Here is a 26,634-nt window from a genome sequence, read left to right on the forward strand (position 1 = left end):
GACTGGAAATACAAGACAGAGACTGGGAATGGCACCAGGAATGGGGAAAATGACTGGAAATGGGACAGGGAATACAGAGAATGACCTGGATTGGAACCAGGAATGGGAATATTGGAATGGGACACAGAATTTGAAGATGGCAACCAGAGCGAGAATATGGGATGGGGATCAGGGAGATGGGATCAGGATTGGAATCAGGAATAAGGGAGCGAGACTGGGACTGAGACTATGGGAATGGGACAGGGAATATGGGACTAGGAATATGGGAATGGCAACTGGGTAGAGAGCATGGGGAAGGGAATGAGACTGGGAGTGGGATTTGGACTGGGATGGGAGGAGGGTGAGATGAGTGTGCTGACATGGGAATGGATGGTGAGCAGGTAGGGTGACAACAGGGAGAGGGTATTCCTGGACAGGGGACACCAGGAATCGTGACAGGGGGGACACTTCCAGGGCAGGGGGTCCTTGATCATCTGCACTAGAACCTCCGCCACGGTCTCCCAGTGCAGCCAGACCTGCTTGGGCTTGGGTGCCCAAAGCCCTGAGTAACCCCCAAGTTCCTCCCAGGAACCCTCAAGTCCCCCAGATTCCCTGGATCCCCCATGTCTCAATCATTGTCTTAGTTCAACGGCTTTATTTTTGCCCTGGCTTTGGGCGTTTGGAAAGGACAAAGAGAAATGAATAGAAAATCCAGGCTACGATGAGCCAGGAGGATGTGGAGCCCCCAGGCAGGTGTCTTCCCAACATGGATCACTGGTACCATGGATCACCACTGGGGCTCTGCCCACCGGGGTCACTGGGAATCATCCAGTGAGGATCCTCCTGTGAGGGATGGAGCTGGAACAGTGCACAAAGCTCTTCCCACACTCAAGGCACTCACAGGGCTGCCCTTAGTGGTGGCTCTGTTGGTGTTGGGTCAAGGCTGAACTCTGTGAAAAGCTCTTCCCACACTCGGGACACTTTTAGGGCCTCTCCCCAGTGTGGATGCGCCGGTGTCTGACGAGGGCGGCATTCTGCTTGAAGCCCTTCCCGCAGTCAGAGCAGCGGAAGGGCCTCTCCTTTGTGTGAATGTGCTGGTGGACGAGGAGAGAGGAGCTGGTCTGAAACCTCTTCCTGCATTCCTCACACTCGTAGGGCCTCTCTCCTGTGTGGTTCCTCTGGTGGCGGGTCAGGCTGGAGCTCGTGCTGAAGCTCTTGCCACACTGGGGACACTCGTATGGCCGTTCCCCTGTGTGTCTCCTGTGGTGGATAATGAGGGTGGAGATCACCCCGAAGCTCTTCCCACACTCAGGACACTCATAGGGCCTCTCCCCAGTGTGGATCCGCTGGTGGGTGACAAGGCTAGACTTGTGCCTGAAGCCCTTCTTGCATTGGGCACAGCGGAAGGGCTTCTCCTCTGTGTGAATGCGCTGGTGCCTGAGGAGGCAGAAGCTGGTCTGAAACCTCTTCCTGCATTGATCACACTCATAGGGCCGTTCTCCAGTGTGGATTATCTGGTGTTTGATCAGGCAGGAGCTTCGGCTGAAGCTCTTCCCACAATGCCCACACTCGTAGGGCCGTTCCCCCGTGTGGTTCCTCTGGTGGTCAATCAGGTAGGAGCTCCGGCTGAATCTCTTCCCACACTTGGGACACTCATAGGGCCTCTCCCCGGTGTGGATGCGCCGGTGGGTGACAAGTTCAGATTTTTCCCTGAAGCCCTTCCCGCAGTCGCGGCAGAGGAAGGGCCTCTCCTCTGTGTGAATGCGCTGGTGCCTGAGGAGATGGGAGCTGGTCTGAAAACTCTTCCTGCATTGATCACACTTGTAGCGCCTCTCCCCAGTGTGGATCCTCTGGTGGCCAATCAGGTTGGATTTGTGGCTGAAGCTCTTCCTGCACTCCCCACACTCGTAGGGCCGTTCCCCAGTGTGGATTATCCAATGGGAGATGAGGTGGCATCTCCACCTGAAGCTCTTCCCACATTCCGAGCACTTGTGGGGCTTCTCCCCATCTTGGAGCTGCTCATGGACCCCCAGCTCTGAGCTCTGGTCGCCTTCCTGGCCCAGGGTGGGTCTTTCCTCCTCAGATCCCCGTGATCTGCGTTTGCAGCCCCTCCCCTTGCGGGATATCCGGGGCTTTTTTGCCCCATTGGATTCCTGTGCGGTGGAGCCACTCAAAACAGCCTCTTCCACGAGCTTCTGCTGCGGGGATTTGTCCTCCCTGGTCTCCCTCCTCAGCTCCTTCCCTGGGGGAGGAAGGACAAGGAGAGGATGGGATTTGCCTCCATGCCACAGGGAAGGGCAAGGAGATCCCCCCAGTCCATCCCCAGCAGCATGGCATCAGCAGTGGGGTCATCCTGCAGCCGGGGGCCATGCTGGGCTGGGAGGTGAAGCAGGAGACAGAGTGGGGGAAAGGGGCACTGACTTCCTCCTCACCTGCATCGGGCTTTTGGGTCATCTTCCTTTTCCTCATGGCCTCCTCCTCCTCCGGAAAATCCTGGTTTGGGGGAAAATAAGCTATGAGAGCTGGGGATTCCTCCTGCCCAAGCCCATGTCTAGAAGTCATCGGACATTTTGTGTCCATAAAAACCTTCAGACCACCAAGATTTATCGGAAAAACCTCTCACAAGATTGAGACTCTTAATCGCAAGATTGAGACCCTCAAGACTTGAATGGCACATGATCATCCCAAAAAAATGTTTCCAGTGGTCTACCCTCTCTGGTCTCTCCACTTTGGACTTCTGTAGATCCTATCTCTATTGAGAATTCTCCTCTTCGGAGTCCCCACCCTCTCCAGGCTGTCACGGGTCCCAGGAATCCCAAGGGTCCCCCCCTCTCTCTCTTCCAACCTTGGGCTTCTGGGGGTCCCCTTTCTCTCTGCTGCTGGGGGTTTCCCGCAGCCCCAGGGGGTTCCCTGGCTCCCCCTCAGCGATGCCTTTGGGGGGCTCTTGGGGTCCCAGCGCTCCCGTTTCCCCTGACGCTGCTCCAGGCTGCGGGGAGCTCCAGGGCTTCCCCCTCGCCTGGGTGTTCCCCTCTCCGGGCTCAGTCCTGGGGGTCTCCTCTCTCTGGGCTGCACACTTTGGTGTCCCAGTGTTCTCCCCCCTCCTGCCCTCCCCTGTGAGAAAACAACCTCCCGGGACACCCCCAAAATCTCCCCAAAGGCCATTTGCAGCTTAGCTTTGGAGTCCTTAAAGATCCAAAAACCCCCCGCCCACCCCAAAAATACCTTCCCACGGAGTCCCCAGGATATTTGGGCGAGCTCCCCCTCCGCGGTCACCTGAGATACGGGGGGGACAATGCCCCGGGGGGGCAGGGCTGCGGACACAGCGAGGGCTGGACCGCGTGTTCCCCCCGCTTCCACTTCCTTCTCCTCCTCCTCCTCTATCCCAGCTCTTGCTCCCACCCGTTCTCCTCCTCTTCCTGTTCCTCCTCCACGCCTCCTCCTGCTCCTTCTCTTATTCCCTCCGGCCCTCGTCCCGCTGCTTCTCCATCACCGCTCCGCCATCCCCTTCCTCCTGCCCGTTCCCGGAGCCCTCGCAGCCCGCGGCAGGAGCGGGGCTGGAGCCGGCACAGCTCGGCACGGGCAGCGCGGGGATCTCGGCTGCTCCCACCCGCTGGGGGCGGGGGGAACCCGACCCGGGGAAAAGGAGAGGGAAACTGGGAAAAGTGGGGGCTGCAGATCCACGCTGGGGCTCGGTGGGGACCCTGCCTGGGGACTGCCAGCCCTGGGGGATCCCAGGTGTGGCATCACTGGGAGTGACTGGGCTGTAGTGGGATCATACTGGGATCATTTTGGGAGTGAGAGGGAGCCTGCAGGGGCAATTGAGGCCGTGTTAGGGGCAAATAAGATATACTGGGAATCACTGGGATTATTCTGAGATTGATTGGGAGCAGCTGTGAGCAACTGGGATCATGCTAGGAGCAACTGGGCTTATACTGGGATCATGCTGGGATCATGTTGGCAGCCTCAGTGCCTGACACTGAGGCTGACTGGGAGCAGTTGTGAGCAAATGGGATCATACTGGAAGGAACTGGGAGTGACTGGGAAGATGCTGGAGGGAACTGGGGTACTCTGAGAGAGACTGGGAGTGACGAATGAAAGTGAGGGGGAAAGCAACTGGAACCATATGGGGCCCACCTGGTTCATACTGGCAGTGACTGGGAGCACACTGGGGACATATTTGGATCATATTGGGAGTGACTGGGTTAATACAGGGAGTACCTGAGAGTGCACATCATCCCCCCTACTGGGGGTGACTGGGAGCATGCTGGGAGCCAATGGCATCATACTGGGACTGACTGGGTTGGTCTAGCTGGAGGCAACTGGGACCATACTGGGATTATAGTGGGACCTTACTGGGAGTGCTGGTACATGACTAGGATCATACTGGAGGTTACTGGGATCATATTGGTGTTGAAAGGGAGCAACTGGGATCACACTTTGGGCTCCTGGGAGCAACTGAGAGAAACTGAGATCATGCTGCAAGGAAATCGGTGTAACTGGGAAGGACTGGATGGATGTTGGAGGCAACTGGGATATTGTGGGCATGACTGGGATCATACTGGGATAGCTAACACCTTCCTGGTGCCACTGGGAGTGTGTGGGAATGACTGTAGACATGCTGAGAGCAACTGGGATATACTGGGAGTGTCTGTAACCATACTGGGGTGACTGGAAGCACACTGAACAGCTGGGCCCATGCTGGGTGAAACTGGGATCACACTGAGTGTGACTGGGATTGACTGGGAGTGGCTGTGAGCAACTGGAATCATGCTGAAAGCAACCGTGAGGATGTGGGAATAACTGGGAGCATGCTGGGGGTGACTGGGATCTACTGGGAGAGACGGGATCATCCTGGAGGCTACTGGGGTCATGCTGTCATTGACAGGGAGCAACTGGGATCACACTGGGGGCCACTGGCATCATACTGGGAGTGACTGGGATCATACTGAGATGATATTGGTAGTGACTGGGATTAGACTGCAAGTGACTGGGATCATACTGGGAGTGGCTACAATCATACTGGGATAATAGTGGGTGTCAATGGACCCTGACTGGGGGTTACTGGGAGCTACCAGGCCTACACTGGGTGTGACTGGGGGCAGCTGAACCATGCTGAGGTAACTGGGATATACTGGGAATGACTACGAGTTCATGGCAGCTGGGATATACTGGGAGTGACTATAAGCATACTGGGGCAACTGGGAACACACTGGGGGTGACTGGGATTAACGGATTTACAGAGCCTCCACTGGGGACAACTGGAAGTGATCCCCCTGTTCCCCCCAGCCCTCCCTCGGGCACTGTCACATCTCCCAGCCTGGGATCTGCCCGGAGCAGCGTGATGGCTCCAGCGCTGGGGCTGGGGGGCCAGGGGGCAGTGGAACCCTGGCACTGGGACCCTGAACCACCCTTACCAGCACTGGGACCGCCCTGCTCCCTTTTCCTGCACAGGGACCCCCCCTGGATCCCCTATTTCTGGACATCAGGACTCTCTGCTCCCCTTTTCCCAGCCATCCCATAGCTTCCAGACTCCAGACTTCACGTGTCATTGAGCCTGGAACACTCTGGAATGCCTTGGACTCCCATTCCTGCCTTTCCCACCCCCCAGCCCCAACTTTCTGCAAGGCCAGAGACCCCCTGGACTCCCTGTTCCTGAACATCCTGGGTGTCCCTATCCTGGTACCCCTGCTTTGGGAAACCCTGGAGTCCTTTTTCCTGGGCTCAAGGACCTCCTGGAACTCCCTTCTACCTCTCCAAGTCCCTGCTCCCCCCCATTTCCTTTACCCTCAGACTGCCCTGACCCTTCCTGAAAACAGAGACACCCTTTTACTCTTTTGCCTGGTCCTGAGACCCCCCTGCATCCCCTTATCCGGCACCAACACAACCTTTTCCCAGCCCTCTGCCTCTTCAGCCCCCAGCCCCACACTTTTCCTTGGCCCTGGGACCTCTGAGTGTAAGAACCATAAATGAGAGATGCAGGACTCCAGGCAGCTCTTCCAAAATGCAGTTTATTACATGCAAGATGTTACAGCAGTCCAGGGTGGTGGGTGACAGAGCCTGTGCCTACAGCTGTCAGCTGCAGCAGGCCTGGAGACCCTTAGTTTAGGTTACAAATGCATTCTATACTTTTCCCTGCTGAGCATCTTAACACAGTAGAACCAATCTATACCTTAACTTTTATCTATAGCCTATCATAACTAATACAATTACCATATTCATGTTAGTATTCTCCAATCACTAAATGTTAGTACATTACAGTTTAAGCTAGAAGTTGTTTTTCAGTTTTCTTGCAGCGGAAAATTCTGAGACCTTTTTTCTACTTGCAACATCAGCTGTCTTGTGGGACTGTGGAATCTTTTTGCTTGGTAAAACATCTTGTTTCAGGTGGGTTTATCCTTTGCTCTGAGTCATAAAAACCCCCTTCTAATTAACATACCCTTTGCCTTCTCAATTATCCAGTAAGACTGGCTCAGCAATTCTTTTCTTCTATAACAAAACTTCCATCTCTATTCCTTCCTCAGCTTCTACATTCAAAAATCTTTCTGTCAAGCATCCATATCTGTGAGACTTTCCTGTCAAACTTTCATCCTTCCCAACATCTGAGCCCCCATTCCTGCCTTTCCCAGTCCCCAGCCCCTCCTTTCCTCACACTGAGGAGCCCTGGCACCCCCTTTCCTGGGCACAGGACAGCCCATCCCACCTCTCCCAGTCCCTGCATCCGCTTTCCTTGACTCTGAGCCCTAAACCTCCTTCCCAGCTCTCCCCCCTTTTCCTTGACCACTTAACCACCTGGATCCCCAAACCTCCACTTTCACCATCCCCACCTCCCCCAAATCTCGGTGTCCCCCCAGTTTTCCACCCCCTGCAGTACCTGGAAGTGGCGTTGTCGGAGCCCAGCCTGGGGATCCCCCAGTGTTGGGTCAGCGGGAGAAATGCAGCACTCAGTATGAGTGATCAGCAAATCTCAGAACTTTATTGATAGGCACACACATTTATATTGGTGTTAATGAGGCTAATACATATTTCAAAAGGCGAGCTCATTACTGGCTAATTACTTATCAGCTAACTACGCCTACCTTAGCATTCTTGTGGCTACTGTGTTGCAGCTGTTCTCATCTTTTCTTCATGTTTCTAACTAACGATCCTCTCCCCCATCCTGATGTTGCACCAAGGGCACAGTGCCCTTGCCTGATACAGACACTGACTGCTGGCTCCTATACCTGTCTCCTTCTTCCTTAACTAATGGCATTATGTCAGTGTGACCTTTGTCAGCTAGCCAGCTGTCACAAAGTCCTCCACAGCCCAGTCCTTGATTATGGGGGATATGGAGAAGGACCTGCTGTGAGTGCTGCAGGAGGGAGCATCACCTGGGACACACCTGTGTGGAAGAGCTCCCAAATGGAGCTCTATGGTTGGAGGCTCTGGAGCACAAAGATGGGTGTGGGAAGGGAATTCCTATGGGAGTGTGGGATTCAGCAATGGGAGACTTGGAATACAGGAATTCCCATGGAATTTCCACGGCCCGATCTCACTCTCATCCTGCTCAGGTGAGAATTCCATGGATGGATCCCTCCCAACCCACTGCCATGCGAATTCCATGGGGAAATTATTTGAATTGATGAGCAATCGAATCCCAGCAGTGAAATGAGAAGTAGTCCCTGCTGGAATTCCATGGGACATCAATCCAAATCTTTTGCCCAGGCCAGCTCTGCTGTGCCCTGTCCCTGCCCTGAGCCCAGCACGAGCCTTTCCTTGGCTGTTCTGTGCCCTGCCCGGGGCAGGAGGGCACTGCCAGAGGGGCTTTGGTGGCCCCGGGCACCTGGCCGGGCTGCAGCCACTGCAGGGGCTCCTGGGGAATGTTCCAGAGCAAAGCTCACAGCAAAGAACACTTTCTGGAGGGGATTCTCCCCCTTGGCCTGTGCAGGGAGCCCAAGGGCAACAGCCCAGGCACAAGAGCCTGAAGTGCAGGCCGTGTTCCCTGGCAGTGTTGTGTCCCTCAGCTGTCCCATGTCCCTCAGCTCTGTAGGGCCAGGGCTGGCAGCAGGACCTGGGGCAACCCTCAGGGAAAAACCCTGAGCCCCAGCTGGGCCAGCTCCCCCCAGGTCACTCTCAGTCACCCCAGTATGATCCCAGCATGGTCCCAGGGCTTTCCATTCACCCCTACTATAGTTCCAGCCACTCCCAGCATGGTCCCAGACACTCACAGTATTATTCCAGTAACTTCCTTTACGGTTCCTCTGTGATCCCAGTAACTCCCCATCTTTCCCAGTATATCCCAGTTCCCCCAGTGTGTCTCCATGCACACCCAGGAGCTTCCAGCATGATTCCAGTTGCTCATAGTCAGCCCAGTCACCTCCAGCACGATTCCTGTCACGCCCTGTATATCCCAGTTGCCCCAGTATGGTACCAGTTGCCCTCAGCCTGCTCCTAGTCACTTCCAGTATGATCCCAGTATGACCTCAGTTGCCCCTGGCATAGACCCAGTCATTCCAAGTATGATCCCAGTAGGATCCCAGTCTCCCTGAGCATGGTCCCAGTCAATCCCAGGTGCATCCAGTGCAGACCCAGTTGCTCTCATTGTGTTCCCAGTCACCCCCAGTATGGTTACAGACACTCTCAGTGTATCCCAGTTGCCCTGGGCGTACTCACAGTCATTCCCAGTCGCAGCCACATGTCCCAGTAACGTTCCAGTTTCCATCAGTATGATCCCAGTCCCTACCAGTCAATCCCAGTTGGTCCCACTATGATCCCTGTTGCCCAAGCTCTGGTCCTGCTGGTTCCGAGTGTGCCCTGATCCTGCTCCCAGTGGGTCCCAGTCCCAGCCCCAGTGTATCCCAGTCCATCCCAGTCCATGGCAGTCCCTTCCCAGCAGCTGCCGCCGTTTCCCGGATCTTGCCCCTCCCGCCCCCAGCTGTCGCTTTGAGTAAGAAAGCAGCACAGACTCACAAGAAGGCTGGTTTGCACAGTAGTTTTAATATCAAAATTCTCTCTTTTTATAGACTGTTCTGATACATTCAGATCAGATTGGTCAATCAATCAATCAATCAATTCACCTGATTGGCTAATTAACAAAAACACCTTTCTTATAAACAATCCTTGAGTAAAACAGGAAAACAGAGAGTAGGAAAACACCACCTGCAGGTTGTTTATAGTAACAAGCTATTATAATTTCTCTACAACTCCCTAAAAGTCTCACAAGTCTGTCATGAGAAAACTTACCTGGTTTTCTCGCTCTCTGACCTGCCCATCACATCCACACCCAAGATGCTGCTGGGGCTGGGGGGTTTCGTGTTGGGCTTCGTGTGCCAAGGCTGGGGCTTGGCCTTTACTGTGGGCGAAGGTGAGGGGGGGTCCCCGGGGGTCATGCCCCTCCTGGGAGCGCTTGTGACTCCCCCGTATTCCCCCACCCTGGGGACACGCCCATTTTTCTCCCTGGAGTCCTGACCCAGCTCCTGCTCCCCTCTGGGAGGGGCTTTGGGGAGCCCCCCTGGGACCCCCTTGAATTCCTGGCCACTGGGACCCCCAGCACCTCCTTCCACAGCTGTGGCATCCCCTGTGTGAAAAATGTGTATTTTACAATTGGCTTTTCTCAAGTATTAAAATTAATATTGTATTATGCTAAAAAGTTATGCTGTATTAATTTTCTTAAGTCGTGTATTAAATATAGTTTTAGGTTATAACATAATGTTAAAATAGAAACTATGCTATGCAAGATATTTGTTTAAGAAAGGACTCGCACCAGATAGGAGCCACAGGACACCTAAATCTTTCAGAGAAAGGGAATTTATTGCTCCCTTACCAGCAGAAAACTAACTTCTTCCCACCTCAGACAGGAAGACGGCAGGAGGATTAAGAGGAAGAAGTTGACAGTGACCAGACAGAATCCTGTGTTTGAATGAAATTTATGCATCATGTATGAGATGTATGAATATGCAACAGGCAATTGTTTTTAAGGGTTAATCCTCTGTTAACGGGTGTCCTTTTTCGGCCTTGTGTTGCCCAGAAAGAGGTACCCGGACGTCCGTATCTCTTTGTTTTTATTGTCTCATATTGTCCTAATCTGAAATGTTCAAATTTTATTATTCTAATTATATTACTATTTTTATAATCATTTTATTACTATTAAACTCTTAAAATTTTAAAAACAAGTGATTGGCATTTTTCACACCTACACCCCTTATCCTGCACTGACACCCCCTGCACCCCCTTTTCCAGCTCTCCTCCTCTGGCAGCCCCTGGATTCCATGTTTCCCTGAACCCGGGGACCTCCGGACCCCCATTCCCAGCCAGCCCGGGCACCTCACCCCCAGGCCTCCCTTTGCTGGGAAACCCGGCCTGGGCAGGGGGCTCTGCAGCTGCTCTGGGATTTGTGATCACCTGAAGGGAAGGGAGAGAACAGAGGAGAGAGGGAAGGTCCCGCTTCCCGGCTGGCTGATGACAAGAGATGGGGGCGGCAGGTTCCCCCTGGAGCTCCATCGAATCCCAGTTGTCAATTATTTCGGCGCAATAAAAACACAGGCAGCGCACACGGGTCCCAGGGAAACTTTATTTGATGGTAAACTTCCCCTTTTCCTCTCCTGAGACCCCGATCAAGGGGCAAACAAAGATTTATATGTGGGGGAAGGTCAGGGGTAGGCACAACTTTCAACAAATCAGGAGAGTTGGGAGTAAAAATTCTAGGCAGGGATAACAGCAGTGAACCAATACAATTCCAAGGGAGGAAAAGCGGTTTCAATAAACGGGTAAAGTTTGGAGAAACAGAAACTAGAAACTAGCTGACGAAATAACTGGGAAAAGGCGGAGACAAAAGGAAAACAGCACCAAGGAAAACCACCAAATCACAAATCAAACCATAAACCTACTAATAAAACAAAAAGCACGATACAACAGGAAGGAAATTGGGAATCAGGGATCGGGGGCGGAGGGCCCGGTGCTGTCCCTGCTCTGGGCCAACCCCAGCGGGTTCCAGGCGGAGTTTGAGCGCAGGGCCCGCGAGTTCAGCGTGGCTGAGGAGGGTCCCGGGAGATCCCAGGAGGGAATCCCGGGGAATTCCCTGGAATTCTCCGTCATCCCTCGAGCACTTTCGCCTCCGCGTTCCCCGCTCTGTGCCGCCGCGATCTGCCCGGCGACTGATGACGTCACGGGATGCTCGGTCTACCATTGGCGGGCAGGAAGGAGCAGATCCAATGGCACTGCGGGGCCGGGGCCGTAGCGGCGCAGCGGATTGGCTGCAGCGCTGGGGCTGGGGGCGCTCCTGGAGGGGCTGGGGGGGGCGGTGAGAGGCGAGGGGGACCCTCGGCACCCCGAATCTCCTGAACAGCAATTTCCGGGCACTGGGAGCCCCCTGGACTTCCATTTCCCGGTACTGGAACACCGCCCACCCCCATTTCTGGATTCTGTGACCTCCCTGCTTCCCCTTCCCCAGCACCAGGCCCCCCATGTTCCTTATCTGGCCCCGGGACCTCCCTGAATGCCCCTTGTGAAAAACGCCAATCACTAGGTTTTGAAATTTTAAAAGTTTAATAGTAATAAAATGGTTATAAAAAGAGTAATATAATTAGAATAATAAAATTTGAACATTCCAGATTAGGACAATATGAGACAATAAAAACAAAGAGATACAGACGCCCGGGTACCTTTTTCTGGGCAACACAAGCCCGAAAAAGGACACCCGTTAACAGAGGATTAACCCTTAAAGACAATTGCCTGTTGCATATTCATACATCTCACACATGATGCATAAATTCCATTCAAACACAGGATTCTGTCTGGTCACTGTCAACTTCTTCCTCCTAATCCTCCTGCCGTCTTCCTGTCTGAGCGAGGTGGGAAGAAGTTAGTTTTCTGCTGGTAAGGGAGCAATAAATTCCCTTTCTCTGAAAGACTTAGGTGTCCTGTGGCTTCTATCTGGTGTGAGTATTTTCTTAACCAAATATCTTGCATAGCATAGTTCCTATTTTAACATTGTGTTATAACCTAAAACTATATGTAATACACTACTTAAGAAAATTAATATAGCATAACTTTTTAGCATAATACAATGTTAATTTTAATGTTTGCGAAAAGCCAATTATAAAATACACAATTTTCACACCCTGAACCACCATTCCTGGGTCCTGTGACTCACTGCACCCCTCTACCCAACACCGGGATCCCCTGTTACTCCTCATCTGGCAAGAGACGTCCCTGAACCTCCATGGGCACTGGCACCTCTCTGAACCTCCATTTGTGGGCATGGGGACCCATCTGAACACTCATTTCCAGGAAGGGGATTTCCCTGAACCCACATTATCCATTCCAGGAAACCCCCTGATCCACAATTTCTGCACCACAGGACACCCCTGGAACTCAATTTCCAGGCTGGGGATCCCCTTGTCCCCCCCTTCCCTGACAATGGGACTTCTTCCCCTGGTTTGGAAAGACAGGTGTCTGCTGAGGAAGGCAGAAGCCTCCCCTGCAATGGAAAATGTAAGTGCCTCCACTCTGAATGGTTATAATTTTGAAATTAAGGGCGCTCTCAGGCAAAGATACGGGAACAGGAATAACAGTTCTTTATTACGGAAGAAAAAAAAAAAACAAAATAACTAAACAATGCAGTAATGCAAAACAACACTGTCAGAACAGGCCCTGACACCCTGTTGGTCAGGTGTTGGTAGCAGTACAATTGAAATGACGGCTGCAGTCCTCCTGGAGGGACAGATGTGGTTCTGTTGGAGCAGTGATCCTGTAGGAGGCTGTAGTTTTCCTCTGAAGTTCCAGTTGTGGTGTACATGGGCCAGATCTTCCTTGGAATCCAGTGGAAAAGGGCTGCACCTCTGGGAATCCAGTGGAAAAGGCTGCTGGCTCTTCCAGATCTCTGATTATATCCATTTAGCAATGCTTGGCTCTTCCAAGCATTGCTCTGGGTGGGCCTTCTCACAACGCAATTATGCATTTTTATCAGCCATGCAGTGGGATTCAATGGCCCATTAGCAGAAGATATCTCCCCAGAGGGAGGATGGGTTGGGGAATAAAGAAAACTGCCCAATTAACAGAAGACAATTGCCCCATCAGATAGAATAGAATACACACGCCTGTTTCCAACCTAAAACAAGGGTGAAAATGGCAAGGGGGATTCTGGACAGGGGACACCAGGAAGCAGGATGGAGGGACATGGGGACAATTCCAGGTCCTTGATCACCTGCCCCAGAACCTCTGCCAGGATCTCCCAGTGCAGCCAGGGTCCCTTGGCGTGGGGTGCCCAAAGCCCTGAGCAACCCCCAAATCCCTCCCAGGAGCCTTCAGCTCCTCTGAACCCAGCATCCCCCCCATCCCCTGGATGATCCCTCCATGTCCCAATTGTAGTCTTAGTTCAACATCGTTATTTTTACCCCAGTTTTCAGTGTTTTTGGAAACGACAAAGAGAAATGAAAAGAAAAACCAGGCCACAGGGAGCCAGGAGGATGTGGAGCCCCCAGGCAGGTGTGTTCCCAACACGGAGCACTCACCACAGATCACTGGGGCTCTGCCCACCGGGGGTCACTGGGGATCATCCAGGGCAGATCCTCCCGTGGGGGAGGAACTGGAGCAGTGCATGAAGCTCTTCCCACACTCAGGGCACTCACGGGGCTTCCCTTTGTGGTGCCTCCGTTGGTGTTGAGTCAAGGCTGAGCTCTGGCAGAAGCTCTTCCCACACTCGGGACACTCACAGGGCATGTGACATCGCAAGGAGCGGAGCTGGATGCCAGGCACCCTCCAAAGCTGCTCTCTCACTGCCCTCCAGAGATGGAGAGGAGAGAGAAAATAGAATGAAGGCTTCATGGGTTGAGTTAAGGACTGGGACAGATCTCTCAGCAAATGCCATAATGGGCAAAAAAGTTCAAAACTAGAGACATTAATTGAATTTCTTGCTATCAATCACAGCAGGATAGTGAGAAGTAAAATAGAGCTTTAAAAACACCTTCTGCCCATCCTCCCTCCCTCCCAGCTCTGCCTCCTCCCCCAGTGGTACAGGGAGACAGGCAGTGGGGGTTCTGCTCAGTTCATCACCCCTTGTTACTCCTGCTGCTCGGGGAGAGGAGTCGTTCCCTGCTGCACCATGGGGTCCCTCCTGGAGACACTTCTCCATGAACTTCTCCCAGGTGAGTTCATCTCACAGACAGCAGCTCTTCACAAGCTGCTGCAGCGTGGCTCACTCTCCCCTGGGCTCACATGGAAGGACCCTGCTCCAGCGTGGGCTCCTCTCTCCAGGGCTTTGCAGGTCCCTGCCAGCTCCCTGCTCCAGCACAGGTTTCTTGTGGGGTCACAGCCCCTGCTCAGGCACCCCCTGCTCCAGCACGGGCTCCTCCAGGTGCTGCAGGTGCATCTCTGCTCTCCCTGCCCTCCATGGGCTGCAGGCCTGGCTGCCTCCCCAGGGACTGCCCCAGGGAATCTCAGGGCAATCAGCTCCACACCTGGAGCAGCTCCTGCCCCTCCTGCCCTGCCCTGGGGTGTGCAGAGTTGTTCCTCTCACATGTTCTCACCCTGCTCTGCCCTGCTCACAGTTACAACTACAAAATAACCAATTATTTTCAATCTCTTATCCCAAAGGTGTTACCACCATTTCTCACTGGCCCAGCCTTGGCCGGTCCATCCTGGAGCCAGCTGGCATTGACTCTGCAGGACATGGAGGAGCAGCTGCTTCCAGCAGCCTCTCACAGAAGGTGCTCCTAGAGCCCCCCCTTACCAAAACCTGGACATGCAAACCTTGTATAAACATGGTAGGGTTTTATTACCATTATTAATTCTTATTGTTGTGATTATCTCTATTTTTCCTATTAATATTACAGTTATTATTATTATATTTGTTACTACTGTTTTTAGTCTTTTTGACTCTATATTAAGAGTGTCTATATTAGAACTTGAAACAAGAGTTCTTAATTGCAAGTAGAAGTTATAATTTTGGCAGCTGCTTGCCCTGCCCTGTTCTGTCTCATTGCTCTGTGTGAGGCTGCTGCTGCCAGGGAATGTATTTCCCTGGTTTGGGAAATTCCACGACATTGCTAACATATCAGAAAGAGAGGGCTCATTCCAATCAAATGCATTGCCTGAGCTCTTCTAGTCCCAGTTGTTGGAACCTTGTTTTGTAATGTTGTTGACTTTCTCAGCATCTGTTAATATTTGTGATTGTATGACAAAATGTTCTCGGATGTGATTTTGCAAGATTCTATAATCAGCATTCAGTTTTGCTCTTGGATTCCTTAATGGTGTGTCAGAACTGAACACAGCATTTTGGACGGGAAGCCTTCGGTGTGAGCTAGGATGGTCTCAGCAGCAGGTGGTTGTGCACAGTAAGCAGAGATAAGAGAGATTCCATGAACTGAATATTCTGCCTTGTTGCAGAATCCGCAGTGCCCGAGCAGTATTGCAGCTGGGGGCCCCTCTGCAGCCTGCAGGGTCAGACGTCCCCATAAGGGGGACCCCCAGGAGCCTGGAATGTGGAGCCCAGAGAGGGAGAACCCCGGCAGCCTGGAGATGTTGGGACCATGGACAAGGGAGACCCATGGGGACCCCGGGGCCCTGCAATGGGGACCCCACACAGGCAGCACCCCTGGAGCCCCTCTGACACCCACCTGGGCAGCCCAGAGAAAGGGAACCTCTGGCATTGCCAGGAGCCCCTGCAGCCCAGAGAGAGGGGATACCAATGCACACTGGAGCTGCAGAAGGCCAGACAGGAGGGAGCCCCTGAACCCCAAAGAGGAGAGACCAGAGCAGGGAAACTCCTGGGTGTGTGGTTGTTTGGTGAATCTTGGTGGTTTGGGTTTTTTAAGGGTGGCTGAATCTTGCTGGGCTGGATGTTTTTATGGACACCAGACACCTGCTGACTTCTAGAGATGGACTTGGGCAGGAGGAACACCCAAGGCAACAGGCCCACACCTTGTTTTTCCCCAAGAACAGGAATCCCAAACCTTGGCCCGATGGAGGAGGAGGCTGCAAGGAAGATGAAGATCTGCTGGGAGCCCCAGGCAGGTGAGGAGGAAGTCACTGCCCCTTTCCCCCTCTCTCCTGCTCCATCTCCCAGCCCAGCATAGCTCCCAGCTGCAGGACAATCCCTTACCCATGCTGTCCTGCCAGGGGTGACTGGAGATATCTCTTTATCCTTCCCTTTGGCATGAAAAATAAATCTCCTTCTCTCTTTCCTTCTTCCTGTCTTTCTGTCATTTTTTCTTCCTTTTTCTTCTTACTTCCTCTCTATCTCCTTCCTCCCCCAGACCAGGAGCTGAGACCAGAGAGGACAAATCCCCACAGCAGAACCTCATGGCAGAGGCTGTTTTGAGAGGCTCAACAGTGCAGGAATTCAGTGGGGACAAAAAGCCCCGGAGATCCCACATGAAGTGGGGCTGCAAACCCAGCTCGTGGAGCCATGAGGAGGAAAGACCCACCCTGTGCTGGGATGGGGGCCAGAGATCCAGATGCAGCTCAGAGCTGGTGATTCCCTTCATGGCAGAGAGAAGCCCTACAAGTGCTTGGAATGTGGGAAGAGCTTCAGTCCATGCTCCAGCCTCCTCACCCACCTTTGCATTCACCTGGATGGGAGCCCCTTTGAGCAGAGCCAGATTTGAGATGGAATATTAGGATTCCCAGAGCCAGGCAGGTGAGTGCACCCAGCACATCCACCACCGACCTGGAGATGCTGCAAGTCCAGTACAGTCAGAGCAGGGGTGAGCTGGGGGAGCCAGGGGCTTGGGGGATCCATGGGAGTAGGGGCTATTTGTGGGGCTGGGATGGGACTTGTCCTCCTGCTCCTCACCATCCTGTGTTCTCAGAGCCCAGTCACTCCCAGTATGATCCCTGTGGCCCTCAGAATGCTTCCAGTTGCTCCCTACTGCTCCCAGTGTGATATCAGTGGCCTCTAGTATAGTCCCAGTCACTCCCTGTATGATCCCAGTCTCTTCCACCAGGGTCCCATCATGCCCAGTTGCCCTCAGTGTAGACCCAGTCACTCCCACTTGCTCCCAGTTGCCTCCAGCATGGTCCCTGTTGCTCCCAGTGTGGTCCCTGTCGGCCCCAAGAGGGTTACAGACATTCCCAATATATCCCAGTTGCCCTCAGCATGCTTGGAGTCATTCCCAGTCACTCCCAGTATGATCTCTGTAGGATCCCAGGAGAGCCCAGTCACTCCCAGTAGGAGCCCAAAGCTCATGGAACACCTGGAGGACCCAGCTGGAGGAAGGTCCCTACAAGTTCTCTGGCTGCAGGAAGAGCCCCAGGGAATGGAGGTCCCACCAGAGCCACCACCCGAAGCAGGAGGTGGTGACAGCTCTGCAGCCTGGGGCCCAGGACCACCAGGGGGGCCTCCAGACCAACCCCCCAGCAGATGGCTCACACAGCCCCTCATCCTGTGCCCAAAATCCCACTCTTGGCATCCCTCATCCCTCTCTGCAGTCCCCCCTGCCACATCTGCAGGCCTCTGGGAAGAGCCCAAAGGGATGGAAGTGCCTAAAATGGTGATGAAGTGCCCAAACTGCTCCCAGCTGTGGATGTTCCTGTCCACAGACCTCCCCTGGTCATTGCCATGGAGAGATGGGAGGGGGATTAGGGGGATGCTGAGATGATTGGAAGGGGGTTTTGGTGGCTCTTAAGGGCATTTGGGGTGCTGGCAGGGGGTTTAGGGAGGCTTTGGAGATGTCTGTGGTGGAGTTTTGGGAATTCTGGAGGGGTTATGTGCAGTTTGGAGACAATTTGGGTGGGTCTTTGGAGAGGTGGAAAAGAGTTTTAGTGGATCTTGGGTCCATTCATAGTGCATGGAGTGGTTTGAGAGGTGGGGCACAGCAGAGGTCTGTGGGGTGGTTTGAGGGGGCTGGGAGTTGCTGTGAGGCTGGGAGGGGGTTTTAGGCAGTTGTGCCCCCCCAGACCCCCAGAGCTGCCACCAGACCCCTCCCACAAGGTGCTGCTGGGGGACAGGGGCTCCATGTAGGGGTTTGTCTTCCTGGCACCCTGGGAGTGAGGGGGGATCCCCAGGGGCCGTGTGTGACCCCCCACCATGCCACTGTCACCCCCTTGTCCCTCCCCACAGGGCTCCTGCCCCAGCTCCTCCTCCCCCAGAGGGAATTTGGGGAGGGGGCAGAGGGGGTGCACAGCCCCCTTTGTGCTTGGGGTCAGGGCAAGGCCCTGCCCTGCACACCTGGCTCAGGTGTGACCCTGCCCCGGCAAGGGAGCGGGACATTCCCATCCGCACGGATCCCATCCCCAAAATCCCACTCTTGGGATCCCTCACCTGTCTCTGCAGTCCCTGCTCCAGGATCTCCAGGCCTTTGGGAAGAGCCCTGATGCTGACAGAACGTGGATCAAAGTTACAAGGTGCTGATAGAGCTTGAGTTATAAGATATCAGTATAACCTGACATATCTGTATAACCTGATATCAACAGAACCTAAATTATGACTTTTTATATATCTATATACCTAATATCTATGTAATCTGAATCATACATTTTTTGTGCCTATATAACCTGAATCACAAGTTTTATACCTTTATTACCTGATTTAAATAACTTTCTACAATGCCATGGCTAGTATATCGTTAACTAGTTAAGGAATGCTGACTAGACAGAAAAAGAAAAAAAAAACTCACCAGGTGGATAGCTTCAGAGACAGATAGATGTAGTACTAATGAGAAATTGTGCAAAGCCAATTAGCCACAAAACAAAGAATTTAGGCCAGATAGGACCAGACACAAGAAGGAAAAACGTAACTGCACATGAGGGTCTCAATCTTGGTGTTTATGATGGTTTGTTTCAGGCAAATCTTGCTGGTCTGAAGGTTTTTATGGACAAAAAATGTCCAGTGACTTCTAGAGGTGGGCCTGGGGAAGAGGAGTCGTCAGCTGTCATAGCTTATTTTCCCCCAAACCAGGATTTCCTATTCCCAAACCTTGGTCTGATGGAGGATGAGGAGCCTGCGAGCAATAGGAAGATGCTTTTGGAGCCTGATGCAGGTGAGGAGGAAGTCAGTGCCCCTTTCCCCCTCTCTCCTGCTCCGTCTCCCAGCCCAGCATGGCCCCCGGCTGCAGGACAAACCCCACTGCTGATGCCATCCTGCCAGGGATGCACTGGGGAGATCTTGGAGTTCCCTGAGGCAAATCCCATCCTCTCCTTGTCTTCCTCCCCCAGGGAAGGAGCTGAGGATGGAGACCAGGGACGACAAATCCCTGCAGCAGAACCTCATGGAAGAGGCTGTTTTGAGCAGCTCCACAGCACAGGAATCCAACGGGGAGGAAAAACCCCAGAGACTGGACACGAGGAGGGGCTGCAAATGCAGATCACGGGGATGCGAGGAGGAAAGACCCAACCTGGGCCGGGGAGGCAGCTGTAGCTCAAACATGAGGGTCCATGAGCAGCTCCAGGATGGGGAGAAGCCCCACAAGTGCTCGGAATGTGGGAAGAGCTTCAGGTGGCAATCCTACCTCCTCGCCCACCTTCGACTGCACACGGGGGAGCGGCCCTATGAGTGTGAGCAATGTGGGAAGAGGTCCAGGCACGGCTCCCACCTCCTCTACCACCAGCGCGTGCACACGGGGGAATGGCCCTGTTAGTGTTTGGAATGTGAGAAGAGCTTCAGCACCAATTCCCATCGGCTCTGCCACCAGAAGATCCACAGCGGAGCAAGGGAGCAGCCCTACAACCGTGGTGAATTTGGGAAGAGCTTCAGGGACAGCTCTGGCCTCCTCACCCACCAGCGCGTGCACACTGGGGAACGGCCCTACACGTGCTTGGAATGTGGGAAGAGCTTCAGTGTTCGGTCCAGTCTGACCTCCCACCAGGAGATCCACACTGGGGAACAGCCCTACGAGTGCTCTGAGTGTGGGGAAAAGGCTCGGAGCAGTTTGGATCTCCTCAAGCACCAGCGCAGGGGGAGAGGCCCTTCAAATGCCCAGAGTGTGGGAAGAGCTTCTCCAGGAGCTCTCATCTGACCAGACACCAACAGAGCCACCAGTAAGGGAAGGCCTGTGAGGGTCCCAACTGTAGCAAGAGCTTTGTCTGCTGCTCCAGCTCCATCCCCCATCAGAGGAGCCCCTTTGGGCCGAGCCCTGGTGACCCACATTCCCAGTGATCCATGTTGGGAAGACACCTCGCTGATGGTCTCCACATCCTCCTGATTCCCCATGGGTACCTGGATGAACACAGGGGCAGGAACATCCATCAGGACAGAGACTAACATCAGGAATTCATTGGGAAGAGGAGATTTGTTGACTTTAAACTCCAGAAAGTCTCCGGTGCTCTTCCCAGTCATTTCTTCTGATAGCATCAAGCAGCCCTGGATGATCTTGGAGCCTCCCATGGCACAGCACGGCTGCTTTTGGGTTGTCAGCACCTGCCCAGAGCTGTGGATGGGTCCTGTGGGGGCAGCTGGGGCCATACTGGTGATGCTGGGAGCCCCCAGATGGGAGCCAAAGGAACTTGGGTGAGTGGGGACCACGGGAAATGTGGGTAGGAAGGAGGAAAAGCAGGGTGGGAACCCCAAAAGGAGTGGGATTGATAGTATAGGGATAAAATGTTTTTAAAATCATGGGATATTCAGGGGGGTTGGAAAGAAAGGTCAGGCCTGGTGGCCCTGGGAAAATGTTGGGCTTTACTGGATCATGTAAAACTGCACCTGTATAATCATTTAATGACAATGATAAATTATATGGTTGTTAGATGCGATAATTGTTTGGTAATTGGGTATAATTATTCTTTAATCCTAATAAGAATAATGAGAAATTATGTTTGGAGGGTTTGATGGAAATTGCAAAATCCATCTTGGATGAAATCAATGTATATAATAGAACAATATAAGTTTAATAATTAATATGTAGTTATATAACTGTAAGGGTATAAAAACATGTTCATCCTGAACCCATGTCGGAGTCAGATTTGGGTCTGTACCCCTGACACCCAGAGCTCTTCAATAAAAGCACCTGCATGCTGCCACATTTCTCTTCACAGAGAAAAGCAAGGCACAGTTCTTCCCAAGAATATTTCTGGGATTCACATTCTCTGAACATCAGAGAAAGAAAACACAATTCTTATCTCTTGCTGTGCCTGTGTTGTGCCAAAGTGGAATGCAATATGGAGATTGTTTACCCAAAGTGAGGATGTTTTGTTCCCTTGGCCTGTCAGGGCCAGGAGAGTGTGTGTGTCAGACTGTCACAAGACAGTCACGAGAGAATCAGAGGTGAGTGCAGTTCTGTGCAGTTGTGAGCAAGGGTGAGTGCAAGGCAGAGTCAGTTAGATGCAAAGTATATAGTATAGACTAATAAAGTAATTATTTAGCCTTCTGATAAGACAGGGTCAGATGCATCATTTTCTCTCTCCCCTCGTTGGAGTGGCCTTTGATTAGTAATACCTTCATATAATCATTCCATGATTATGTGTTCCTGAATGCTAACAGGATCCCCCAAACCAGGATCAGGGGTGGGAGTTGGGGATTCAGGACACGAAAGGAAAGGTGGGGGAGAAGAGGGAAAAGAGAGGGCTTTGAACTGAAGCCTTTTTGGAACTACCTAAAATGAGAGGCTAGACCAAAAAAGTAGTTGTGTTTATTGGATGGCCTTCAGGTACATTTCAGGCATCACCCCATAACCTATCACCCCCCACCCATGATCACCCTCACCCATCATAATCACCCCTAAAGTCATCACCCCCACCTATGACCCCAAACCCATCACCCCCCAAAACATCCCCAGAACCCCCCACCCACCATTGCCACACCACAACCCATCACCCCCACCCATAATTACTCCAAAATCCACGCCCCACCCCATTACCCCTCATCCCCCAATCCACCCTCACCTGCCCCATCCTGCACCCCCAGCTCTGCCCTGGCGCCGCTGTCGCTGTGTCCTCTCCTCCTGCCCACGGAGCTCAGGTACCAATGGAGGGGTGGCCTCGTCCCCTCGTGTCCCACCGGGTCCCCTCGTGTCCCCTCGGCTCCTCGGGCTCCTTGGAGGGGGCGGAAACGCCCTCTGGAACAGCGACCGGAGTGCGCTGGCCTTGGGGACACCCCTGTCACCTCCCCTGTCAGTGCTGGGCTGGCTGGAGCAGCGTTTCAGGCCCTGCAGCCGTGCCCAGCGCTGGCTCCCTGGGACCCCCTGCACCTTTTGGGTTCCCCTCCGGTGGTGCTGGCAGTCGTGGTGCACCACTTGTAGGTCTTCAGCAGGGTGGGGGGCTCGGGGGTGCCCAGGGAGGCTTCCACCTCCATCAGTTGTGGGGGGTCAGTCAATTTTGGAGGGTTCAGGGGTTGGTGGGATGGGGGAAGTTGAGTTTGGAGGGTCCATGAGGCTGGATTTGGGGGTTGTGGCATGGGGGGAGTAATTTTGGGGACTCTAGGGGTGGGATTTGGGGGTGCTGAGATTGGGAGAATAATTTTGGGGGCTCCAGGGCTGCATTTGGGGGTGGTGGGACAGGGGAGGGAGTTTGGAAGCTGAATTTGGGAGTGATGGGATGGGCAAGTGTTGGGGTGCATGAGACAGAGAGTACATTGGATCTTATTAGCATAAGAGATTTGATAGACAAAATGCCTTGGCAAAAGCAAACGGAACTTTGAAAATTAGACCTAGATAGCAAGAAGATTTAATCAGACAGGTTACTGGAAAAAGAGAATTCTATTAAACTCTGGAAGCAAGAGATGTTGTCTGTGTATGTGATTTTAACCTAATCATTGTGTACACATTACTAGTGTCCCTGACATAGTATATAAGCATTTGTATCCCACAACAACATCGGATTCTGATCACCGAGTCAGTCTCCCCGTCTCTCTCCATCACCGAGAGGGAAGAATAATTTGGGGGTCCAGGGTCTGGATGGGGGGGAGGGTACCCCCAACCTGGCATCCCCATCCTGGAGGGTCCCAGTTGGTGGGGTCCCATATCCCCGAGGTGTCCCTGCCCACCCAGGGGTCCCAATTTGTTGGGTTCTCCTGCCCACCCAGGGGGTCCCCACCCAGTGGGTGCCCATGCCAGACTCCTGCAGCCCCCACCCCTGCCGGGGACAGGGTGACACGGTGACAGGCTGCCAGGGAGACAGGGTGACAGGTGCCCTGCCATCCCCATGTCCCGGGTGCAGGCGGGACCGGAGGCGTTTCCATCGCACCCTGACCCCTCCCCGCTCCCCCTGCCCCTTGGGGACACCCCTGACCCCCCCTTTGAAACCCTGGGGTGCCCCTCAGCTGGGGGAGCTTGGTGGCACCACAGGAACCGCTCTGTGCCATCCCCGAGGTGGCACCTGCGCTTTTTTGTCACCGCCACCCGCCAATTTGTCACCAGCGCCCCAAAGCGGGGGTGGCCCACATCCTACGGAGGGGGGCCGTGACAGCATTTTTGGGGTCACTCCCTCCCACTTCCACCCCCCGCATCCCCCCGAGGATGCTGCAGCACCCCGCAGCCCCCGCGCTGCCCCGGCCGCAGCATCCCCCGAGGGGAGCGTGGGGACTGTCCCCGCTGCTCCGCTCCGTCCCCGCGGTTCCTCCGCTGCTGCGCCCGCGCTCGGCCCCGCTCCTGCCGCGGCTTCCCCGTGTGACGGGCAGGAGTTTCAGTCACACCCTCAGCTCCTGCTCCGGGAGGTGATGCCGCTTCTCCCGCGGGGGACACGCCGGTGACACCGGGGGGACACCGCGGGTCACCCCTCGAAGGGACTGCGGGGTCATGGTGGCTACTGGAGTCCCCCCATGTGACAGCTGGGGGTCCCACAGTGCTGCGGTGACAATTTGGGGGGTGGGTGCTCATTTTGGGGTCTCCAGGGTGGGTCCTAAAGTCCCCTCCCTATCATCATAAAGTCACTTCCCCAATCTGTGCCTCAGTTTCCCCCGTGCTCTGCAGGCACCACCCGGAGCTGATGTTCTGGAATGGGGTTTATTTTGGGGGATTTTGGGTTGGGGGCTACTGGGATGCACTGGTGGGACAGTGGGATGGGCCAGGCTGTGGCCAGGTTGGTGGTCATCTGGGCTGGGGGGCAGCAGGGCCAGGGGCTGTCCAGACCAGAATCCAGGTGGGATCCATGGCTCTGGTGTCCATCCACACCAGTGTCCATCCAGAGCGGGATCCATGCCTCTGGTGCCCATCTGGACCAAGGTCCAACCTCTCCTGCCCCTGTCCATCCCAGGCTCCCCAGCCAGGGCCACTCCTCACTGCAGAGTGGACAAGACCCACAGTCAGTCCCAAGATGACCCCAAACCCCCCCCCAGCAACCCCACCAGGCCACCCACCCTGAGCCCCGGGGCCACCAGTGTTCAATGGAAGCCGGGCCAGCTCTGGATCTCCTTTTCCAGAAGATCCACAGTCCCAGACTGGGGAGTCGAGGGTATTCAGGATGGTGAGCACTGAGTTCATGTGGCGTGGGGAGTGTCCTAGATTGCAAGGCCATGTGTATTCTATTTGCCATCTGTTAGAGGTGGGGCAGTTATCTTCAGTTAATTGGGCAGTTTTCTTTATCTCTTCCACAAACCAATGCTCCCTCTGGGGAGATATCTGCTGTTAACGGGCTATTAAATGTCACTGCATGACTGATAAAAATCACAGAATCCCTTTGTGAGATGCTCCGCCCAGAGGGAGGAGCCAAGCATTCCTGACTGGATATAATCTGAGATTTTGGGACACCAGAACAGCCACTGGATTCCCAGGGGAGCAGCTGCCTTTTCCACTGGATCTTCATAGGAAGACTACACCTTCTACAGGATCACTGCTCGGACAGAACTACATCTGCCACTCCAGGGGGACTGCAGCCACCATTTCAATTTAACTGCTGCCAACACCCTGACCAACAGGGCGTCAGGTCGCATTCTGAGTGTGTCAGTGTTGTTTTGTATTACTGCATGGTTTATTTTTTAAAATTTTCTTCCCTAATAAATGTTATTCTTGCTCCCTTATATTTGTCTGAGAGCTCCCCCCACCCCTTAATTTCAAATTTATAACAATTTGGAGGGAGGGGATTTACTGTTTCCAGTTTAGGGGAGGCTCCTGCCTTCCTTAGCAGACACTGTCTTTCCAAACCAAGACCAGGGGACAGCTGGGGACACGGCTGGGGGTGGGGGTGAAAGGGGGTTAAGGGTTGGAGAGGAGGTTGGAGGGTGGGATGCACCCAAAAATTTGCCAAAGTCAATGGGGAGAGTGCCCAGTATTGGGGGAAAGGTTGGAAAAGAGGGAAAGCATACAAAATAGGGAAGAACAGACCCTAAACAGGGGGGAAGTAACCCAAAGCAGGGAAAGGACCCAACACAGGGAGGAGAAGACACAAAAGAGGGAGAAGGACCCAAGAGAGGGGGAAAAGATACAAAAGAGGGGAAAAGGTCCCAAAGTGGGGGGGAAAGAACCCAAAATCAGAGGAGAAAGGGTGTTGTCGATGTCGTTTGGTATCACAGTGTGTCACAGGGTGTTGTGGCGTGTCCCTACCTGTGCTGGGGCAGGCGCAGACACTCAGTGCCAGGAGCAGCCACGGGAACATCCTGAGGGACAAGGTGATACCATGAGGGCCCCGGGACCTTGGGGACTTTGGCCCCACCAGGGCCGGGGACAGGGACATCAGGGGAGGGACAGGGACACACAGAAGGGTACAGGGAGACATAGGAGATGGGGACAGTGACTCACAGGGAGGACAGGGACACACGGGACACACAGAGGAGTGACAGGGAGCCACGGTGGGGAATGGGGACAAACAGAGGGGATGGGACACAGTGCCACCAGGACACACATCAGGGGACAATGTCACCACACCTGTGGTGACCACCAGGACACTTCTAGTGACACCCAGCCTGGGGCCACGTGACTCTGCATGTTGCTGTTGTATTAGGGACAGCTGAATGAAGTGACACATAGACTCTAGGTCTTCAGGAGGCAATGCAAAGTTTATTAGAAAACCACATTCCCTTTATAGACAGTTACGATAGAATTTAAACTAACTGGTCATTAATCAACACCCCTCACACCACTGGCTAATTACAAACCACCCTTCTTGTAAACATCTTACAAGTAACAAAGACCCCAGCTGCAAAGATTGGAAATTGTTTGTAGTTCTTTGAGTGTTCTCAAAGCTCCCCAGCACAATGCCTGGGAAAGATTATCTGACTTTCTCTCTGACCAGGCTGCCAATATCGAAATCTGTGGGAGACACTGACCCTTGCCCTGTCCCCAGGGATGGTTGGGGTCCCCTGAGTGCAGTGGCCCTGGGACACCCTGGTGGCTGTCACTTGCTTCTGGGCCACTTGTCACCAGCTGAACAAGGTCCCCGTCCTGCCCTGATGGGTGGTGACATTCGGCTGGGACACTGCGGTGGTGACAGTGGGGACGTGGTGGCAGGAACTGCACCAGGCAGCGCTTGGCCATGGCCAAGATGAAGGTGCTGGTGGCACTATGGTGGCACAGGTAGTGGCACTGTTGCTGTCCTAGCTCATGTCCCCATCCATGTTTCCCATGTTCTCACATGTCCCCATCTATGCCTTAGTTCAATGTCTTTATTTTTACTTCAGTTTCAGGCCTTCCAATAGGATGAATAGAAACTTTTTCCTTTCAAGGCCAAAACAAAACGATTTACGTGCCCCTGCCAGCAAAGGATCCACATGCTTGGGTGGGTGGGAAGAACCTTTTTGGGAGGGGTTTCCACCCAACTGTCTCCAAAATCAGGGGTTTTGCCCCAGTCCATCCCCATTGGGCTGTGGAAGATGCCTGT

General features: G+C 53.6%; 1 protein-coding gene and 1 pseudogene across 4 annotated transcripts; one reads left to right on the forward strand and one right to left on the reverse strand.

The window, feature by feature from the left end:
- The window catches only part of LOC135292541 (zinc finger protein 658B-like), a 39,194-nt pseudogene that overhangs the window by 3,930 nt on the left and 8,630 nt on the right, over nt 1-26,634 (reverse strand).
- On the forward strand, nt 13,610-19,599 carry LOC135292581 (uncharacterized). Of its 4 annotated transcripts, none has more exons than XR_010354812.1 (6): nt 13,611-14,099; nt 14,548-14,717; nt 15,895-15,966; nt 16,209-16,591; nt 18,851-18,932; nt 19,108-19,599. XR_010354812.1 is itself a non-coding variant. In XM_064406746.1 (5 exons), exons 1-5 carry the CDS (start codon nt 14,057-14,059, stop codon nt 16,570-16,572), a joined length of 1,038 nt encoding a protein of 345 aa, XP_064262816.1. In that variant the 5' UTR covers nt 13,610-14,056; the 3' UTR covers nt 16,573-17,659. The 4 variants fall into 4 exon arrangements, 1 of the variants encoding a protein (XP_064262816.1); XR_010354811.1 differs by having other exon boundaries at nt 13,612-14,099; nt 15,890-15,966; nt 19,108-19,594; XR_010354810.1 differs by having other exon boundaries at nt 13,612-14,099; nt 14,576-14,717; nt 15,340-15,966; nt 19,108-19,584.

This window comes from Passer domesticus, unplaced genomic scaffold (assembly GCF_036417665.1).
Source record: "Passer domesticus isolate bPasDom1 unplaced genomic scaffold, bPasDom1.hap1 HAP1_SCAFFOLD_37, whole genome shotgun sequence".
Taxonomy (NCBI): Eukaryota; Metazoa; Chordata; class Aves; order Passeriformes; family Passeridae; genus Passer; species Passer domesticus.

Excerpts from the sequence above, each read along its gene's own strand:
- LOC135292581 (XM_064406746.1), top strand. The coding sequence starts at position 14,057 with ATGGGGTCCCTCCTGGAGACACTTCTCCATGAACTTCTCCCAG. Across the intron at positions 14,718-15,339 it reads GCAAACCTTGTATAAACATG|AATCCGCAGTGCCCGAGCAG; the intron begins GTAGGGTTTTAT and ends GCCTTGTTGCAG. Across the intron at positions 15,967-16,208 it reads CTGCTGGGAGCCCCAGGCAG|ACCAGGAGCTGAGACCAGAG; the intron begins GTGAGGAGGAAG and ends TTCCTCCCCCAG.